Raw genomic sequence first — 16,131 nt, forward strand, 5'->3', positions numbered from 1 at the left:
GAAATATATGCGTTTGGAGCACTTTGGACTCGTCGAGACAATTGACATTTTGCACCAGAACGCGTTGAAATACCAATTTGGATGAACTAGGCTATTGCGATTGAAAGAAACTTTCCCAAGCGGATGGAGCCTGACACCTCTCAAATGGATCATTTTGTGTTCACATTGCCGAGTGCACGCGGATGAGCCTTACATCTACGTTGATATGTTCTCAATGCTGTTGCTTCGACGCAAAGCTGTTGAAAATTTGTTCCAGTGTGGTTTGAGACACCGTGTATTCTTGCACGTGAAGCTTCTCCTTTATGGCTTCAATACTGGTAAACACCGATGCCAGCGCGGGTGCTCCGCGGAGTTTGAATCGCGCCATATCTTGCTGGCGTTCCAGGACTTGAATGTCGACGCCAAAAGTAGCGCGGAGTTGGGCCTCAAGTGCGTCAAAATGGGATTCGGCAAGCCACCATGCACAGAAGTCTGGAGCGAGCACCGCATTCGGAGGTTGCTTCAGTGCTTCCGCCAACACGTACCCCGTGGGGTGCGACGCTGTAACGAGATCCGCACGACCTGGAAGACCCAAGGCTTCGCATCGTTCCATGACTTGAGCCGCCGCCAACGTCCTGGTCGCGTCACCACAAAACTCACGCTCGACCATGAGGTCGATGTCTTCGGGTGCCACAGACGCCAACTTGACATGCAGCACTAGTCCGTCGCCAAATTTGTGCTTTAGGTGCTGAATACTGCCGAGACATCGCAATCGTCCATCCACCATAATACCGACACGCGTACACAAGGCTTCGCACTCTTCCATGCTGTGGGTGGTTAACACAATCGTGGACGCGCGTCGCTTCGTCGAGACGTTGGCAATGACGTTCCACATGAACCGGCGCGACACGGGGTCCATACCTGTGGAAGGTTCGTCCAAGAAAATGATGGGTGGTGCGCCGATCATTGCGATCGCAACAGATAGCTTGCGCTTGGTCCCACCACTCAACGCGTTGGCGAGCTTGTGCTCAAAGTCGTCCAAGTTGAGGTTCGACATGGCCGACAAAACTTCGCGCTCGAGTTCGGCACCTTGTAGTCCCTTGATCGCCGCAAAGAGTTCCAAGTGTTCCCGAACTGTGAGCAAGTCCAAGAGGGCGTCGAACTGAGGGCAGTACCCAATGAGTCGTCGAGCGTCGAGCTGCTGCGACAAAACGTCATATCCGCCCAGCGTTCCGCGTCCGCTGGTCGGAGCGATGTTTCCAGTAAGCATTTGCATCGTCGTCGTCTTTCCTGCTCCGTTAATGCCGAGGTACCCAAAGCACTCGCCTATTGGCAACCCCAGAGACAGCTTGTCGACAGCAACAACTTTGCCCCCGTACACTTTGCGCAAGTTGTTGAGCACAATTGCGTCGTCGTTGGCATTGCCCATGGTGACACGCCTCGCTTCAGCTGCAACATCGCCGTCGATATCGGGCACCGCACCAGAATCGTTGTCTGGCGATACCCCTTGGCCGCGCAACAACGCTACCAGCGAGGGAAACGTCCGGAGGTAGTCGATCGCGACGGCCAGCACAAAGTATATGACGCCCTCGACTGCCAAATATGTGAGATCGATCCCGATCACATCGTACGAAAACGCGTCCGGGATTGGGACGAACATGGAAAAGATGGAGGCGGTCAAGGCACCGTTCAACACCGCTTGCATACACAGCTTCAGTAGACTGTTGCCGAGGTTGAAGAGCGGGGACAACCGCCAAACGTACTTGAGGTACGACCCGTTCAGCTCCATCATAGACGGGATCGAGTCCAATATCATCGACGTGATGACGATGGCAAGACCAAGAAGCATGTTAAGGAACACCGATGCCGTGTGCGCGGACGACGGCTCCGTAAAGAGGTGGGACAGTAGGTAGCAATACGGGACCATGGCCGCGCCAAACGCGACAAAAAGCGCGATCACGGCCTCAAACACGTGTGGCGAGCACGATGTGCAGGCAGATCCGCCCGTTAGTTCGTGAATATCGCTCGTGTAGATCAAGACCAATGCAGCAGTGCTCGGGATGGCAATCAAGATCACGTCGAACACGTAGTTTGCGAACCAAAACGCGGTCAGCGACGCCCCCGACACGAGCTGCTGGTGCTTGGAATTGTGCGCTGGATGCTTTTCGTGCACCAAGCCAGGAACAATCGCCGGACTGTATTGGGCAAACGCGACAACAATGAAGATCGCTGCCAAGAACGACGCCGCGACCGACACACCGACTTGATCCGTGTGAGTCGGCGGAAACGGCGCCACCGCCACATTCAGCGAATGCCCACCACTCACGCGCGAGTACACCGCACTGTCTGCCATGGCTTTGTAGATGGCTGAGGCATAGATGTTGGTCGTGTTGACTGCCACGTTGTACCCAAAAAGACCACTCGAACGCTTGCCTAGAAACACATACGCTCCGTACGCGCCAACTGGCGACGACTCCCACAGAGCTTCGCCAAGGCGAAGACAAAAGCCGGTGGGACCACTTGGGTCAATGCGGTCGTACGTGACGTTGAACACGGTAGGAGACGTCGAAGGGTACACGGGCGGCGGCGGGATGAACGACAAGTTGTACCCAACAGCATGTGGAAGCTGATTGACCAAGTCGCAGAACCAGTCTGACTCACATAGACCACCAACCGGAGTTTGGGAAGCCAAGGGAAACGACGCGGTTGTGAGGGGCACGGCAGGTGGCGTGGACGGTCGAAAAGTCGGGGCAAGGCTACGAATACCAAAAAAGATGTATGCGATTGGCGCGAGGATTCCAAAGAGCACGACGCGGCGATCACGACGGGCAATTCGAAATCGCTTGACCAAGAGCGCTCGGAATTGAGTCCAGAACATGCCTTGTCGTGAAGGCGATGCCGATGTCGATGGCGTCAGCGACTGCGTTTCTCCAAAGGTCTCAGGATGGCCGTTTGCAGCAGCCGACAATGACGACGGCACGGTGTGCTGGTGATGGACGTCTCCAACTTCTGCCACTTTTAAAAAGACTTCCTCGAGTGTCGTCACCGAAATCCCGTACGACAACACTCGCAACGTCGCCAAGTGCTTGTCCAGTGCTTGAAACAAATCGCCAAACACGTGGGACTCATCCAAGGGCAGCTGGAACGCCATCTCACTTCCAACGTCGCTGAGAACTTTGGCCCGATCGACAAAGGACGTGATCAATGCCTTGATCGCACTCGTCCTGTTGGCGTTGTCACCGTCGCTCTGGGAAGTGTCTCTGACAAGTGACAACGTGTACCCAGCACCGTAACGATTCTTGAGAAATAGCGACGAGCCCGCGCATCGTAGCTCTCCCTCCGCCATGATGGCAATCCGATCGCCAAGGACATCGGCTTCGTCCATGAAGTGCGTAGTCAGCACCACGATGCGGTTGGGTCGGTTGTTCAAGATGACGTCCCACATGCTTCGACGGCTGTACGGGTCCATGCCAGACGTGGGCTCGTCTAGAAACACGAGCGTGCTGTTCCCCAACAGAGCAATCGCCAGCGACAGCTTGCGCTTCATCCCGCCGGACAATTCTGTCGTCAACGCATCTCTCTTGCTCGTAAGTCCCACTTCGTGGAGCTTCTTCGTCACCTCTTCGTTCAAGTCGGCGACGTTGGTGAACCCTTTGATGCGCCCGTAGAACCTCAAGTGTTCCGCAACGGTGAGCTCGTTGTACAGAATGTTGTGCTGAGGGCACATCCCCACGGACGCGCGGATGGCGTTCAAGTCCGTGGTGAGGTGCAGCCCGTGAACAGTGGCGTCGCCGGATGTCGGCGGAATCATGCCCGTAAGCATGTGGATGAGCGTTGTTTTGCCAGCGCCGTTGTGGCCCAACAAGCACGTGATTTGATTCTTGTACAACGTCAAGTTGAGGCCATCGACGGCAACTTTGGGTCCACTGGGGGTTGAAAATACCTTGCGTAAGCGGTGAATCTGCAGCGCATCTCCCGATGCTTCTTGTCGCCGAAGGTCTGCGCCGACCGGCTCAATGGTGTCGCTGTAGCCAGACTCAACCTCCATCCCTCTCAACAATGCCTCGGTCTCGGCACCGCCGCCTTGTTGTTGCGCTGACCAGTTGAAACCCCAATAGCTCGGTCGGAAAAGAAAGTACCACGGTTCGACAACGCCGACGTCTTTCGGCACGACCTTTTCGAAATAACATCCCAGCAAGATATACCCGACGCATTGGCCGACCATGAAAAGCAAGACAGAGCCAAAGCAAAAGTTGTCGACCGGTTGCCACAGATTTGACAGCGGGATGCCGACGGCGGACGCTTCGGCAGCAGCCAGCATGGTCACCGCCAAGTTCATGGCACCGGCAGGTACAATGCATGCAAGCGCCTTTTGAGCCGGCGTCGACGTTGCGGCCACGAGCTGGGACGTGAGAGAGAACGACAAAAAGTATGCAAATGTGCCGACTTGAATCGCCAGCCGCGATTTCGAAAAGATGGCACTGATGGCGTACCCGAACGACGCAACGGTTGACCCAGTCAAGAGAAAAAAAACAAACAATACGATCACACTTGAGCTTGGGAAGAGCACCGTGGCGGCCGCAACGGCGCTGACGGTCGCCGACACACATGACATAAGGCCGAACGTGAACAGCCAACTCGCGACAATGGCCAAATCTGGCACGCCAAGGATCTTGAGGAGCTCTCGTGCCTTGGACTCTTTCTCACCGACCAAGCCAACCAGGACCGCCGCCAGCATCTGCATGTACGCAAACAGAAACAGCAGCCCGAGCAGCATCTGGACAGTCTCGTAAAATGGGGACCAAGTGTACCCATGGATGGGCAGCGGAAACGTCGATGCGCCGCCAAGCGCGTGCGGGGCATGGTACAGCGGCACGAGCAACGACGAACGGGATGTCGGAGGAACATGAGCGATGTCAAAGTCTCCGACGTGCAGACCCTTCGAGTAGGCAGTCGCGACTTTTGCCAGCATCGGGTCGATCTCGATTTGGTGGAACAAGAGTTCGTCCGTCTCGTTGGACGGCGCTCCCCGCGGTAGCAACGTGCACTTGCTGGTGACGGGATGCGGCATACACGCAGCAAACCGCGCCACCAGTGTCTGAAGCGTTTGAAACCCGGAAGTCGCGTATTCCTTGATTGAGGTCATGTCAATGGAGCGCTGGAATGGCCTGATACCTTGGTCGGTCGTCTTTGGTGTAGCCCTTGCGTCCATGCGAATGGCATAGTTGATGTCCCCTGCATCCCCAGCCTCGGCGGGGGTGGCCGAGAAGACGATGGCGGCAAAGATGCGAGGTTTGGCGACGCCCGTGCCGTAGGAAGCGTCCATGATGTACGCTTCCAAAGCTGAATCGTCCGCGAAGAACACGATCGAGTCATGAAACGACGGTACGACGAAGGATGCATCGACCGTCAACTGCACGCGGGGGTACCACGCAGCCAAGTTGCGAGCAAAGTACTCCCGGGTAAACGCCGTGTCCGGGACGATTGCGAGTTTCGACGGCACGATGAAATCACGGCATATCTGTGGCCATGCAAACGGCGACGACGCGTCACCACTGACGTTTCCCGCAAACGCAGCACGAAGGCATGTCGCGTTGGCGGTGTCCGACATGTTCGCTGCATGCATTCTGTCCGACCATCCCTTGGTGCTCAGAGTCAAAAGAAGCGCCGATGCCGTGGATTCCGATGTGTAGTACGTCGGTGACGATTGTCCATGGCGCTCGAACAAACTGTGTCGCGCTTGATCGTTGTCGTCATCCGTGGCCCATCCATCCGGGACGTGAATCGTTGCACTGTACTGTTTCATATGCCCCAAGAAGACGATCACAACCATGGGAAACAACACGGCAAAGAGGATGCGTCGCGGACTCTTCTTCAGCATCAGCGCGTTCTTCCACATCAAGATCGAAACGAAGCCGCGCGGCGGCGTCGACGTCCGCGGCCTTTGCATTTTGATCGCCAAATTCGATTGTGTGCCATTTCAACGTGCCCGTCGACGACATTCACTCTGCGAAAACGTAGGTCTCTTGAGCGATCCAGGAGTGTTGGGACCCGCATTCCGGTACTCTCCACAGAACGCACGAAATCACACGGCGGCGCAAGGCGACGGAGGGCGGATGGAGTGCGCGCGCTGCTTTCGATCATGCGTGCTTGTGAGCTTGCATGTGGCACAACGGCAGGCACGAATCGCCGTGTAGGCGAAGGCGCGGTATCATGACATGTTTTTTCTTCAATAGTTAGACAGGGTAGAGTTGGCCAGAATGAGCAATGCGAACGACTTGAAGCGGCTGCCCCGACTCGGTCGCGACCGTGTCATGGAGTTTCGCCAATGTCTCAAAGCTGGATTCGCCCAAGAGGGCCCCAAATACGACGTGTTTGTTGTCGAGCCACGGCGCCTGCGAGACGAGCAAGAGTTCGTACAAGATGGGCATGCAAGCCTTACCGACGTGAAGCATATGTAGAACTGGGACCCATTCGTATCAGGTCCGGCGTTGACCATGCCGACAGTGCCCATACCAACATGCTGCACATCGAGGTCTCAAGTGTCATGTGGAAGAACGCGGGAATGTGTACCCGCAGGATGAAGTTTTCATCTTCAAAGGTGGGCGTTGAAAACGCGCACGACCCACCTTCGCCGTCGATGTCTCCTGCTTGTAGGAGTGAATCCCGCACGACTCTGTGGACCAAACTAGTCGAGAATCCTGTCTGTGAATATCCCAGCGCAGGGTACGCACCAGCCGCTGTATCGCTTCGGGGTGCCCATGGCGTCGAAGGCACCGCCTGCAGGAACGCCACGTGTGCTTTTTCCATCCGGCATATCCAACGACACACCTGTGCAAAGCACTCGAAAGTTCTCGGCAGTGAGAGGCACGACATCCGCACGGAGCTACCCATCGCACAACGTCATGTTGGCCACCATCGAACCGCGACGACGCGCCACCATCATACCTCGATGGTAAGTCGACCAAATGGCTTGGCTCCAACATGAACATCCAGGAACACAATCGGATTATCCCGACGACTGGCACGACCTTCGCCCAAAGGCATGCCGACGGCTGAAAGCGATCCAGCCGTTACGAGGAAACCGTGGAGACTTCCACATCGAGCTGCAAAGGATCCATGGGGATCACGACGACATGACCGTGGAAGGTCGCTTTCAAGTTATGGGACGATTCCTCCATGGAAATCGCCAACTTCTACATCTACCATCCGAAGGACGGGTCGAGGAGGTATCGGTTTGCAGTTAAAAAGAATATTTGCATCTTCACCGTGAATCTCAGGGGATTGACAGATATAAGTTCTCGTCATCTACACTCCTCGACGCCAGTGGCGCGTACTTTGAACGACCATCCACATGCAAATCACTGCTACTGCTACACGTCGGCTTCAATTGCGGTGAAAGGTCAGAGAGGTAAAGCGATTCTCGTTGTACAATCAAGCTCCTTGCGGAGTCAGTTGACCGTCGTGAAACGTTGAGTCGGTTCATCATCCTGTTCACGCATGCCGCAGAGGCATTCTCTGGACGTCCTGTCTGCTCTACTTCGCCAATTTCAAAATGAGCCACAGGATGAGTGGTTCGGGACACGACCTTTTAAAGTGCGGGCCCTGAGAAGTTCGATTGTCGCGCCAGCGTCGTTCGACCACGAATTCCAATAAAGTGCGCTTGGTGCCATGCAAAGGTGTTGATGTTTTATTGTTCAACCTCTTGATTTTATCGGTTTAACCACACGCTATTTCTGTGAAACCCCTTTGCATCGTCAACTGCATTTAGTGTGGACTGGAAATAGTGTGGTATAGGACCACACTAAATGAGTTTTGCTGTGTCCACTACACACAAGCAGGAAAAACGTCCACAATAATGCCCAAATTCGACCGGCAATTTGTACGGATAATGTATTCATTCAAGCTTCAGATATCGGTGTGCCTCTGGACCCCACTGATGGACCCAACCAGACTGCGTGGATTCATTTCAACGACTCGAGTATGAATTCACCAATGCAACATCGTAGCCTATGTTGGGTTTGTCCAGATCGATCGAAATTTCGGAATGTGTCCATTTCATGGTGAAATGAATGTATGTACGTACTAATAGTAAACGCAGTTTTTGTCGACTTTGAGGAATTGCACCATTGTAAGTGCAGTTACACGTCGGGTTCCGAATAGTACTACTAATAGTAGATCGCAGTGCGATGTTGAAGGAATTGAAAGAAAGTTGCCGTGTATTTTTGGACCGACACGGTAGTGGTGGATGGAGTGATGGCCGACGCGGCGACCGCGAAGCCGAAGAAGAAGACGAAGCCCAAAGTACGTGTGCGCTTCATAGACGCACGGATCTGTCTTGAACGACGGGGATGGCTGACGCGGTTGTTCGAATAGCCCAACAGCATTTACATCACGGAACGCGTTCGCGTACGTTTCCGAGTTTGTCGTGTTTGGAGGTGGATTATGTCGAGTAGTATTTCAAGAAGGACGTGCCGACGGTGGACACGATTGCCGAGAAGGCCAAACTCGAGAAGAAGCTTGTGAAAGCGAGGGAACTCGGTTTGGATCCGGGTGCTCGGCACTGTTGTTTCCACGCCGAGCTCACGCATCATACATAGAAGCGAACCCGAACGCGTGGAAACTCGAGGCTCAGGCACTGACGCAACTTGGACAGCTTGAAAAGTGGAAAGGCAACGAAGACGATGGCGACATGTACTTGACTGAGTGCGCCAAGTTGTGTCGCATGCACACGTTCAACAACAAGTGCTGAGCAAGACGTATCCACACATGTATTCGATGCAATGCATGCAGTTCAATTCATCTACGTGCGGCCGGTCGACCGAATGCCATGAATCACGCGCGCCAGGTCTCGAATTTGGAGGATCTGTCGGACATGCACGGGCAAGAGTAAGAACGCATGCGACAATAACAGTCCAACCTTCTTCTCCAGCTCGTCCACGGTCTTGTTGCGCTGGGCATGCGTGTGGGCCAAGATGGGCTCGATGGCATCGCGGTGCCACTGGCGCACTACGTCAGCCACCACGCACCCAACTCAGCCTCGTCGGTTGCGGAGTCGAGCAACGTACCCATCGCGACAGTGTTTTCGCCTTCCGTGACCGCTCCCAAGCGCAATTCTCGCACTTCTTGCATGTATTTATAGAGCAGACGGTTGGTATCCCCGTCGGCCACTTTGCTCGGGTGATTTCGACGTTGTTTGCTGAGCTTCCATGCCGCTGCGATCAAGTTTACCGACGCGTCCAGGCGACGGCGCTGCCATCGCTTGTAGCGCACGACATGGAGAACCTTTTCTTCGCCGCGGGTGGTTTGGAGCGACCCCATGAAGAGCGACGTCAACATCGATATCACCTGTGTTTACATCCGTCATAACGAGCAATAGAATCGACTGACGTACAATCACACCGCCGACAATGCCGCCCAACACCGTTATCACGCGCCCGGCCACGGTTCGCGGGACAAAGTCTCCATATCTGACGACACAATCCATTCATAAGAGTGCATCTTGTCTCGAATCCCCCGAAACATGCACGTACCCGACAGTCGCCATGGTAACAATGACCATCCACATCGCCGTCAGCTCGCTATCCAAGGGGGACGGCAACGGCCGCTCCATAACAGATACGCCCACTGCTGTTGCGACCCACGTCAAAATGGTGCACGTCAAGAATGCAAACACTAGTCGTTTTGCACCAAAGCAGGGTGAGAAGTCAGCGCGTTATTCATGCCGACAACTGCAAAGGAATCACAGCCGTGGATCCATGGATCACGTGCCAACCAAGCCAAACCACGTGAGTGTCGCGCGAGGTAACGCGCAGGGTTTCGTGCAATGCAGAGAAAGGTACCTGGGTGATGGTAAAAGATCGCGCGGAAATGCCACAGCGGCGAGTCCGTGCTCACGTTGTTGAGAGATCCGATAAAGTCGACGCGCTGGCCATAAAACCCGGAATGGTTGCGGACGAGCCGGACGATCCAATAAAGCCGCAGAAACATGACCATGCCGAGGGTTTCGTACGGGTATTCCAGCACAAGGTAGCACTTGTCGCTTCCTTGCCGAACCAACTAGACGCACACCCAACGCCGCCGATACGTCGAGGACCTGTGGATGCAGGCAATGCGCCAACTTACCGGTGTCGGACACGTCGTTGCATGCATTTGGTACTCGTTGACAACAAAAACACCCGTCACAAGCGGCGGTACAATCGCCAAGTTAGCCACGAGTTCTACCAAGAGCTGCAAACGAATGCTCGGGTGGCGCCACATGGTTGTGCTTGGCGACAGTTTGTTGCGCAGTTTGAGAATATCAACCGTGAGACGGAAGCGTCGGTGTAGTTCGAACACGAGAAGCAGTGTCGAAATGAAGATGAGAAGCGCGTAGGTTTGGCCGGGGGTCGACACCTTGGCATGGTGATGAGATCAAGAGCGCGAAAAATGGATGTAGTACCATGTTGGACGGGTACGTGGCCATGGCAAACTCGACTCGTACTAAAGTTGTATCGACAACTCAAGCAGACGAAATACTGACGCAACACCGACCTTGCCAGATACACCGCAGTTGGAGCAACATGAGCACAAGGCCAAAGAGGGCAAGGCCGACGCAAATGTCGTCCGAGTGCCGCCGGAGCCAGTATTGGCGCTTGATGTCGGCGAGTCGCACCAAATCTACCATTGCATGTCCATCAGTCGAGTACAACGCAACGAGAATACCTTGCACGGCCCGCGGAGGCAACGACGAGTGATCGAGCTGGCGGCGATAGTTTTGTTCCTTGACTCCTTGCATTTGACTCGACACGACAAAACCACTGTCTTCGTTCGCGATCTGCATGAGCCATTTTCCACCGTAAGTCGCCGATTCTTTCAGTGCGCGATCGCATGATCGTACCATTCGTATGCACAAGAACACCACGTAAACTACCAAGCACACGGCCGGGAACTTGTCTTCTGCAGGCCAACTGAAATACCGTCCAAGCGTTGGCACCACGTCGGCTACAGTGAAGAACGGCATGTCATTCGCCTTGCCGAGGACGCAGCAGCCAAGCAGCATATTCCAATGAAGGCGGCACGCGCCGCGTTTAACACTGGCTGGCGTACCGTGAGCAGGTAGAGGTCCATGAAAACACAGCGCTCCACACGCGAGCGCATCCAGCTGAGTCGTGTTGACCATCGATACGACTTGAAGGGTTGCCGCCGCGACCATCTGCCCGTAGTGAAGGGGAGTGTAGTTGAGCTGCTGCACCAACGTCCACACGTCCAACGGCAGCATCAACATCTACGCCATGCAACAACGTCGATGGCAAGACATCCATGGCCACATTCAACTGTCGACGGTTCGTACAATCAAACCCATGACGATCCACTTGCACGTAAAGGCGAGGCGAAACCGAGTGTTGTGCCCAAGGCATACAACGTTCGTGGCAAGGCCAGGAATGTAAACGTGCTTGGGCGACGCCGCAGTTGGAAAGTCCCAGTCTTGCATAAGGACCTGTCTCACAGACCATTTTGAACATGCAACAGCATGTGGAAAGTCGAACCAACGTACCACGACGTCAAGCATGACCACAGCGCCACTAAAGAGCGCCCGCCACGACTCCATAAAGTAGACATCGGTCGACACGTGTTGGAAGAACCAGTCCGTCATGGCAGCATGCACGTGGGGAAGGCCAATGGCGGCGTAGGCGACGAGCCCGGTGAAGACGAGCCAGAAGCATGAAATGCGTACGTATTGGTGGCGCCACACGTGCCAGCGAAATCCATGCATCCAGTTGTCAAAGAGACTCTCGCAACGAATGTGGTCTTGCAGCATCACGTCCAACGTAGAGAACAGCAAGAGCCCATTCATGACGAGCGAGACCGCACGCACGGTCGGATACAGTTCAACATAACGAATGGGCAGTACCGACGTCACCTGGATGGGCAGGATATGACGGCTGACGAAAATCGGACAGCTCAACAATACCTCGAGATTCGCTGGCGCGAACGCGTTAAAAATGGTCGCGACGAGCGATAGGTACAGCGGAATGAGGAAGTACATGATCGTCCACGACCCTTGAGACACCGATCCAATATAGACGTCGATGGAGTACGGTCGCCCGCCGTTTGCGAATGCGTTCACTGGAGAGGAGAGCAGGAATACCATGAGACAGATGCATGGCGGAAGTGTGATGCGTGCTTGTTGTCGTACCAGTGCGGTGAGAGATGGCAGCGAGACCCCCGCTGGTCTTGATGGATTCAAGTCGCCTGAGCACACAGATGAAATCGCAATGTTGTCGGGTGTTGTTAGTACCCGAGTTCAGCATGGCCAGACGAGAACATGGAAAGATATCGACGCAAGATGGGAAAGATCATAGCTCGGGTAAAAATGCACCCCAGCACCACAGTCAAGAGCGCCAACGTTACTCGCAAGGTCTGCCACATTGAGGGAACATAGGACAGTTTAGGATGAAGCGACTGTGACGTACAACGGTTCCAATCGTGTCATCGGGCAGCATCGCTCGGCACAGAAAGTTGAATGCGGTTCCATACACAGGAATCGCCACCATTGCACGCGAATACGCGACAGGATTGACAACATGCACGACAATATTGACGCCGAGCAGAAGCACAACCGCCACGACGCGCTTCCACGGATGGCGGATAGACAAGCCAGTGCCCGACTCTTGTCGCTCCACGTACGTGCTTTTCGCACGCGTCTTCACGACCCACGGACTCGTGCTCCACCACCACGCCATGTTGTCCTTTCCTGTCGGCGCAACCGCTCGTGGAACAAAAAGTGCAATGAATTGCCAAATTTCAATTTTGCATACAGTTAGACAGTTTAATAAAATAAAATTACACAAGCAAAAGGGCAATTGCCATCGGCGGATTGTGTGTTACCAACATTCTCGACCTCCCCCATGAAACCGCCATCAAGGACAGGTCCGCGCATGGCGGATCCGACGTCCGACGTCGCGCACGAAGACGTGGCTGCGGCCCAGTCAGCGGACGCTCTCTTTGTCCTGCAGATCATCATCGATACAGTGCATCTGCATCGCCACTGCGTCGACGCGGACGACCTGGCGTGGGTACGCCTCGGGTTCCAATTGCTGTCGTTCAATGTTGTTGTGTTGGACGCGGAAATCCCTCTCACGATTGCAGACGGCAATGGTGACGAACTGACGGGACACGTGCGCAAAGGAAAGTCGTGCATGTTTCGCATGCAAGCCAATGCACTGATGGATGCCATGGACGCAAACCCGTTGTCGCTGATGCTCCTCGAACCACCGAAGGCAGCTGCAGGACACCTCTCACGACTTCTTGCCTTCACATGCATCGACATGCCACGGGTATGATAAATTCTTACATGAATAGTTGTTCAACCACTAACGTTTACTCCCAATCCACAGCGCGAACGATTCCATCATGATGCCGCCACGATGAGAGAATGGGTGAACCTTCAGAGCAGTTGGACCATGTACAATCATGCTGGAGATGCTGTGGGGCTGGTGCAAGGGGGGGTCGTACTCTCTCACTTGGGGACATCATTGGCTCCTCACCTGCAACATGCGCTTGGTAGGTTGTTGATCCCTTTCGACCCTCGATCGTAACTCACTTCTAGGAGCTATTCATGTGACAGATGTGTCGACTGAAAGCGTCGAAGTCGGAGGCAACCATCCACCCCCTATCTCTTCTGGAGTGGACGCAATGACAGAGCCTATGCCAAAGGAAAAAGTTGACACTGGAGTTCAATGCGAAGCCGAATCGAATCCAGTGGAGCGAGCCGAGATATCGTGTTTTGTCAAGCCAGCTTCTGTCATCATCGAGGAGGCAGTCGATGAAGACGATGACGTCTTTGCATCCCGGCGACCGCCACCGCTGTTCTTTCAAGCTGGTGCTCCATCGTCGCCCAAGGAGCTCAAGCAAGTCACGTTCACAAAGACATCGTCGTGCCTCTTGTTCAAGCGCGATTGATCGGTGCTATCCTGATGAATTCAAAATCGCGCCCACGACATTGAAATTATCCGGATGAATGCGTATCCGGATATCAACCGTCCTCGAACAGGTTGCCACGTGGTAGTTGTCATCCTTATCCGGATCGCCCGGCGCATCCTCCACAAACAGCATCTGATTGGTCGGTTTTCCGGGCACATGGATTTATCCGGACAAGGGTGTCGCGGGGCTTCCTGCGGCTCATTTTGGGATTCACCTGAAGAATGCGATCCTTCTTTGCTATTGTCGCAGCGGCCGTGACGGCCGTCGTGTCCGCGTCGGACGTGGTGACACTGACCCCCAATACCTTCAAGTCTGTGGTGGATGGATCGAAAAACGTGTTTGTGAAATTCTATGCCCCATGGTGCGGTCATTGCAAGAACTTGGAGCCGACGTGGGAAACGTTGGCAACTTCGTTCAAAAATGTGGACGACGTCGTGATCGCCAAGGTGGATGCTGATGAACACAAAGAATTGGGTTCGGAATGGGAAGTAAACGGATTCCCCACGCTCAAGTTTTGGAACAAGGGTGCCAAGTACCCTGACCCGTACAATGGCGGGCGCAGTGAAGACGAATTGATTGAATTTGTCAACAAGGCCGCGGGCACGAATGTTCGTGCCGTCAAGCCCTTCTCTCATGTCGTGGCCTTGACGGAATCTGACTTTGCGTCCATCGCTCAAGACCCCACCAAGCACGTGCTGGTGGAGTTTTACGCTCCGTGGTGCGGCCATTGCAAGTCGTTGGCGCCGACATGGGACAAGCTTGGTGCTGTATTTGCCGGTGATGACAACGTTGTTATCGCGAAGGTGGATGCGACTGCGACTGGTGAGTTGGCCAAGAAGTTTGGTGTGTCAGGCTACCCCACCATCAAGTACTTCGGCACGGGTGCGTCGGAACCGGAAGACTACGGCTTGGGCCGTGACTTGCCCGACTTTGTCAGCTTTGTTAACGAACATGCCGGTACGCACCGCACTGTGGATGGCGGTTTGTTGCCGATGGCGGGTCGTGTGGAATCGCTGGACGTGGTGATCAATGCTGCCGGTGACATCACCAAGGACACATTGAACAGCGTGGAAAAGATCGTGGAAGGCCTCGAAGGCGATGCGCTCAAGCATGGCAACTTGTACGTGAAAGCGTTGAAGAAGGTTTTGGACAAGGGCGTGGCCTTTGTGGACAAAGAAATCGCCCGCTTGGACCATTTGGCCAAGGACACGAACGTCGCCCCGTCCAAAAAGACCCAATTCCAAGTGCGCAAGAACATCCTGGAAGCTCTGAAGAAGCAATCCGCATAAACACTCAACATACAGACGTGTTATGCAATAAAAGTCTAGCTTGAGCTGTCGACGCGGCCGTCTGACGAGTTTCGTGGGCGACTGTGGATTCATCTCCATCACCGCAGAGCCATCACATCATACCTACCTTGGTACTCGGCAGACTCAGCATGGATGAAGTGGGCGCTCGTCGTCACTTAAGCCAAGTATGGCCGTCAACCCTCCGTCGTTGTGGCGCAAAAGCCCCAGAAGTGTTGATTGCGTTCAATAGAACTTGGACGTGATCTGGCTTGTCGAACCTCGTTCAAACACGATAGAGTCTGGCTTTGCACTCTTACAGGATCAGTGGGGTGAGTTGACGAACTCAATGGCCGACTTGACGCTGGCGAGAGTATGCCGGACGAAGACCTGTCACTTGCCACGGGAAAAGCATGCCTCGTCGCAAAGGATGGACCCGTTCCGCTCTCGTGCTCTATCCCACACGGCGCAAGCAAGCCATGTTACCCCGCCAGGGCCATGGTTGCACCTCGACAGCTTTAGCAACACGGTGGGGCGAGGCTTCTCGTGACCCGTGAAAAAGTCAGCATTGGGCCAAAGCCATCAACACCGATCAATGGGTATGCCTAGAGTGGAGCGTTATGGCTGTTCTGCTGGGCAGAGCAGTTGGGTCGCCCGATTGTTTGACCCACTGCAATCCACGGTGGCTGTCGAGTACCGTGGCTCTATCCACGAGGCACCTGCCCCCTCAGTCATACTGAAGTAATACAGTCTTGGATTTGCCTTACGAAGAAGGTAACTTTGCGGTCGGAAGGACGAACAATCGCGTTTTGTCAAGGTGCGCATCAATGCCCAGTTGTCTGTAACATTGAGGAGTACGAAGTGTTTGCCAAGCGCGAGGATCTCGAGCTTGGCCATGAAA

General features: G+C 54.5%; 6 protein-coding genes across 13 annotated transcripts; 3 read left to right on the forward strand and 3 right to left on the reverse strand.

Annotated features, from left to right (window-relative positions):
* Positions 1–35: 35 nt before the first annotated feature.
* H310_10092 (hypothetical protein) lies at positions 36–5,940 on the reverse strand. Its single transcript, XM_008876343.1, has one exon. It carries the CDS (start codon positions 5,927–5,929, stop codon positions 212–214), a length of 5,718 nt encoding a protein of 1,905 aa, XP_008874565.1. The 5' UTR covers positions 5,930–5,940; the 3' UTR covers positions 36–211.
* A 242-nt stretch (positions 5,941–6,182) lies between these two features.
* On the reverse strand, positions 6,183–7,083 carry H310_10093 (hypothetical protein). 3 transcript variants are annotated; one of them, XM_008876346.1, is made up of 6 exons: positions 6,928–7,083; positions 6,811–6,865; positions 6,714–6,759; positions 6,553–6,667; positions 6,422–6,502; positions 6,183–6,374 (listed from the first exon to the last, which is right to left on the reverse strand). In XM_008876346.1, the coding sequence occupies exons 1-6, from the start codon at positions 7,024–7,026 to the stop codon at positions 6,216–6,218; spliced, it is 555 nt and encodes a 184-aa protein (XP_008874568.1). In that variant the 5' UTR covers positions 7,027–7,083; the 3' UTR covers positions 6,183–6,215. The 3 variants fall into 3 exon arrangements, with proteins under 3 accessions (XP_008874568.1, XP_008874567.1, XP_008874566.1); XM_008876345.1 differs by having other exon boundaries at positions 6,714–6,865; XM_008876344.1 differs by having other exon boundaries at positions 6,553–6,865.
* Positions 7,084–8,193: 1,110 nt separating this feature from the next.
* Positions 8,194–8,910, forward strand: H310_10094 (hypothetical protein). Its single transcript, XM_008876347.1, has 4 exons — positions 8,194–8,283; positions 8,356–8,388; positions 8,436–8,532; positions 8,580–8,910. Exons 1-4 carry the CDS (start codon positions 8,236–8,238, stop codon positions 8,729–8,731), a joined length of 330 nt encoding a protein of 109 aa, XP_008874569.1. The 5' UTR covers positions 8,194–8,235; the 3' UTR covers positions 8,732–8,910.
* Positions 8,729–12,808, reverse strand: H310_10095 (hypothetical protein). Of its 4 annotated transcripts, XM_008876349.1 has the most exons (18): positions 12,435–12,734; positions 12,260–12,381; positions 12,158–12,213; positions 11,933–12,087; positions 11,516–11,881; positions 11,312–11,458; positions 11,068–11,245; positions 10,859–10,962; positions 10,684–10,795; positions 10,513–10,638; positions 10,421–10,461; positions 10,105–10,374; positions 9,822–10,038; positions 9,513–9,654; positions 9,374–9,449; positions 9,048–9,327; positions 8,900–8,988; positions 8,729–8,845 (listed from the first exon to the last, which is right to left on the reverse strand). In XM_008876349.1, exons 1-18 carry the CDS (start codon positions 12,702–12,704, stop codon positions 8,783–8,785), a joined length of 2,814 nt encoding a protein of 937 aa, XP_008874571.1. In that variant the 5' UTR covers positions 12,705–12,734; the 3' UTR covers positions 8,729–8,782. The 4 variants fall into 4 exon arrangements, with proteins under 4 accessions (XP_008874571.1, XP_008874572.1, XP_008874570.1 ...); XM_008876350.1 differs by having other exon boundaries at positions 12,260–12,748; XM_008876348.1 differs by lacking the exons at positions 8,729–8,845; positions 8,900–8,988 and having other exon boundaries at positions 8,989–9,327; positions 12,435–12,808.
* Positions 12,809–12,864: 56 nt separating this feature from the next.
* H310_10096 (hypothetical protein) lies at positions 12,865–14,020 on the forward strand. Of its 3 annotated transcripts, none has more exons than XM_008876352.1 (3): positions 12,865–13,298; positions 13,359–13,524; positions 13,574–14,020. In XM_008876352.1, exons 1-3 carry the CDS (start codon positions 12,870–12,872, stop codon positions 13,921–13,923), a joined length of 945 nt encoding a protein of 314 aa, XP_008874574.1. In that variant the 5' UTR covers positions 12,865–12,869; the 3' UTR covers positions 13,924–14,020. The 3 variants fall into 3 exon arrangements, with proteins under 3 accessions (XP_008874574.1, XP_008874576.1, XP_008874575.1); XM_008876354.1 differs by having other exon boundaries at positions 13,589–14,020; XM_008876353.1 differs by having other exon boundaries at positions 13,571–13,970.
* Positions 14,021–14,139: 119 nt separating this feature from the next.
* On the forward strand, positions 14,140–15,644 carry H310_10097 (protein disulfide-isomerase domain). The gene has a single exon (XM_008876355.1). The coding sequence runs from the start codon at positions 14,166–14,168 to the stop codon at positions 15,231–15,233; it is 1,068 nt and encodes a 355-aa protein (XP_008874577.1). The 5' UTR covers positions 14,140–14,165; the 3' UTR covers positions 15,234–15,644.
* The last annotated feature ends 487 nt before the right edge of the window (positions 15,645–16,131 follow it).

This window comes from Aphanomyces invadans, assembly GCF_000520115.1.
Source record: "Aphanomyces invadans strain NJM9701 unplaced genomic scaffold supercont1.24, whole genome shotgun sequence".
Taxonomy (NCBI): domain Eukaryota; phylum Oomycota; class Saprolegniomycetes; order Saprolegniales; family Verrucalvaceae; genus Aphanomyces; species Aphanomyces invadans.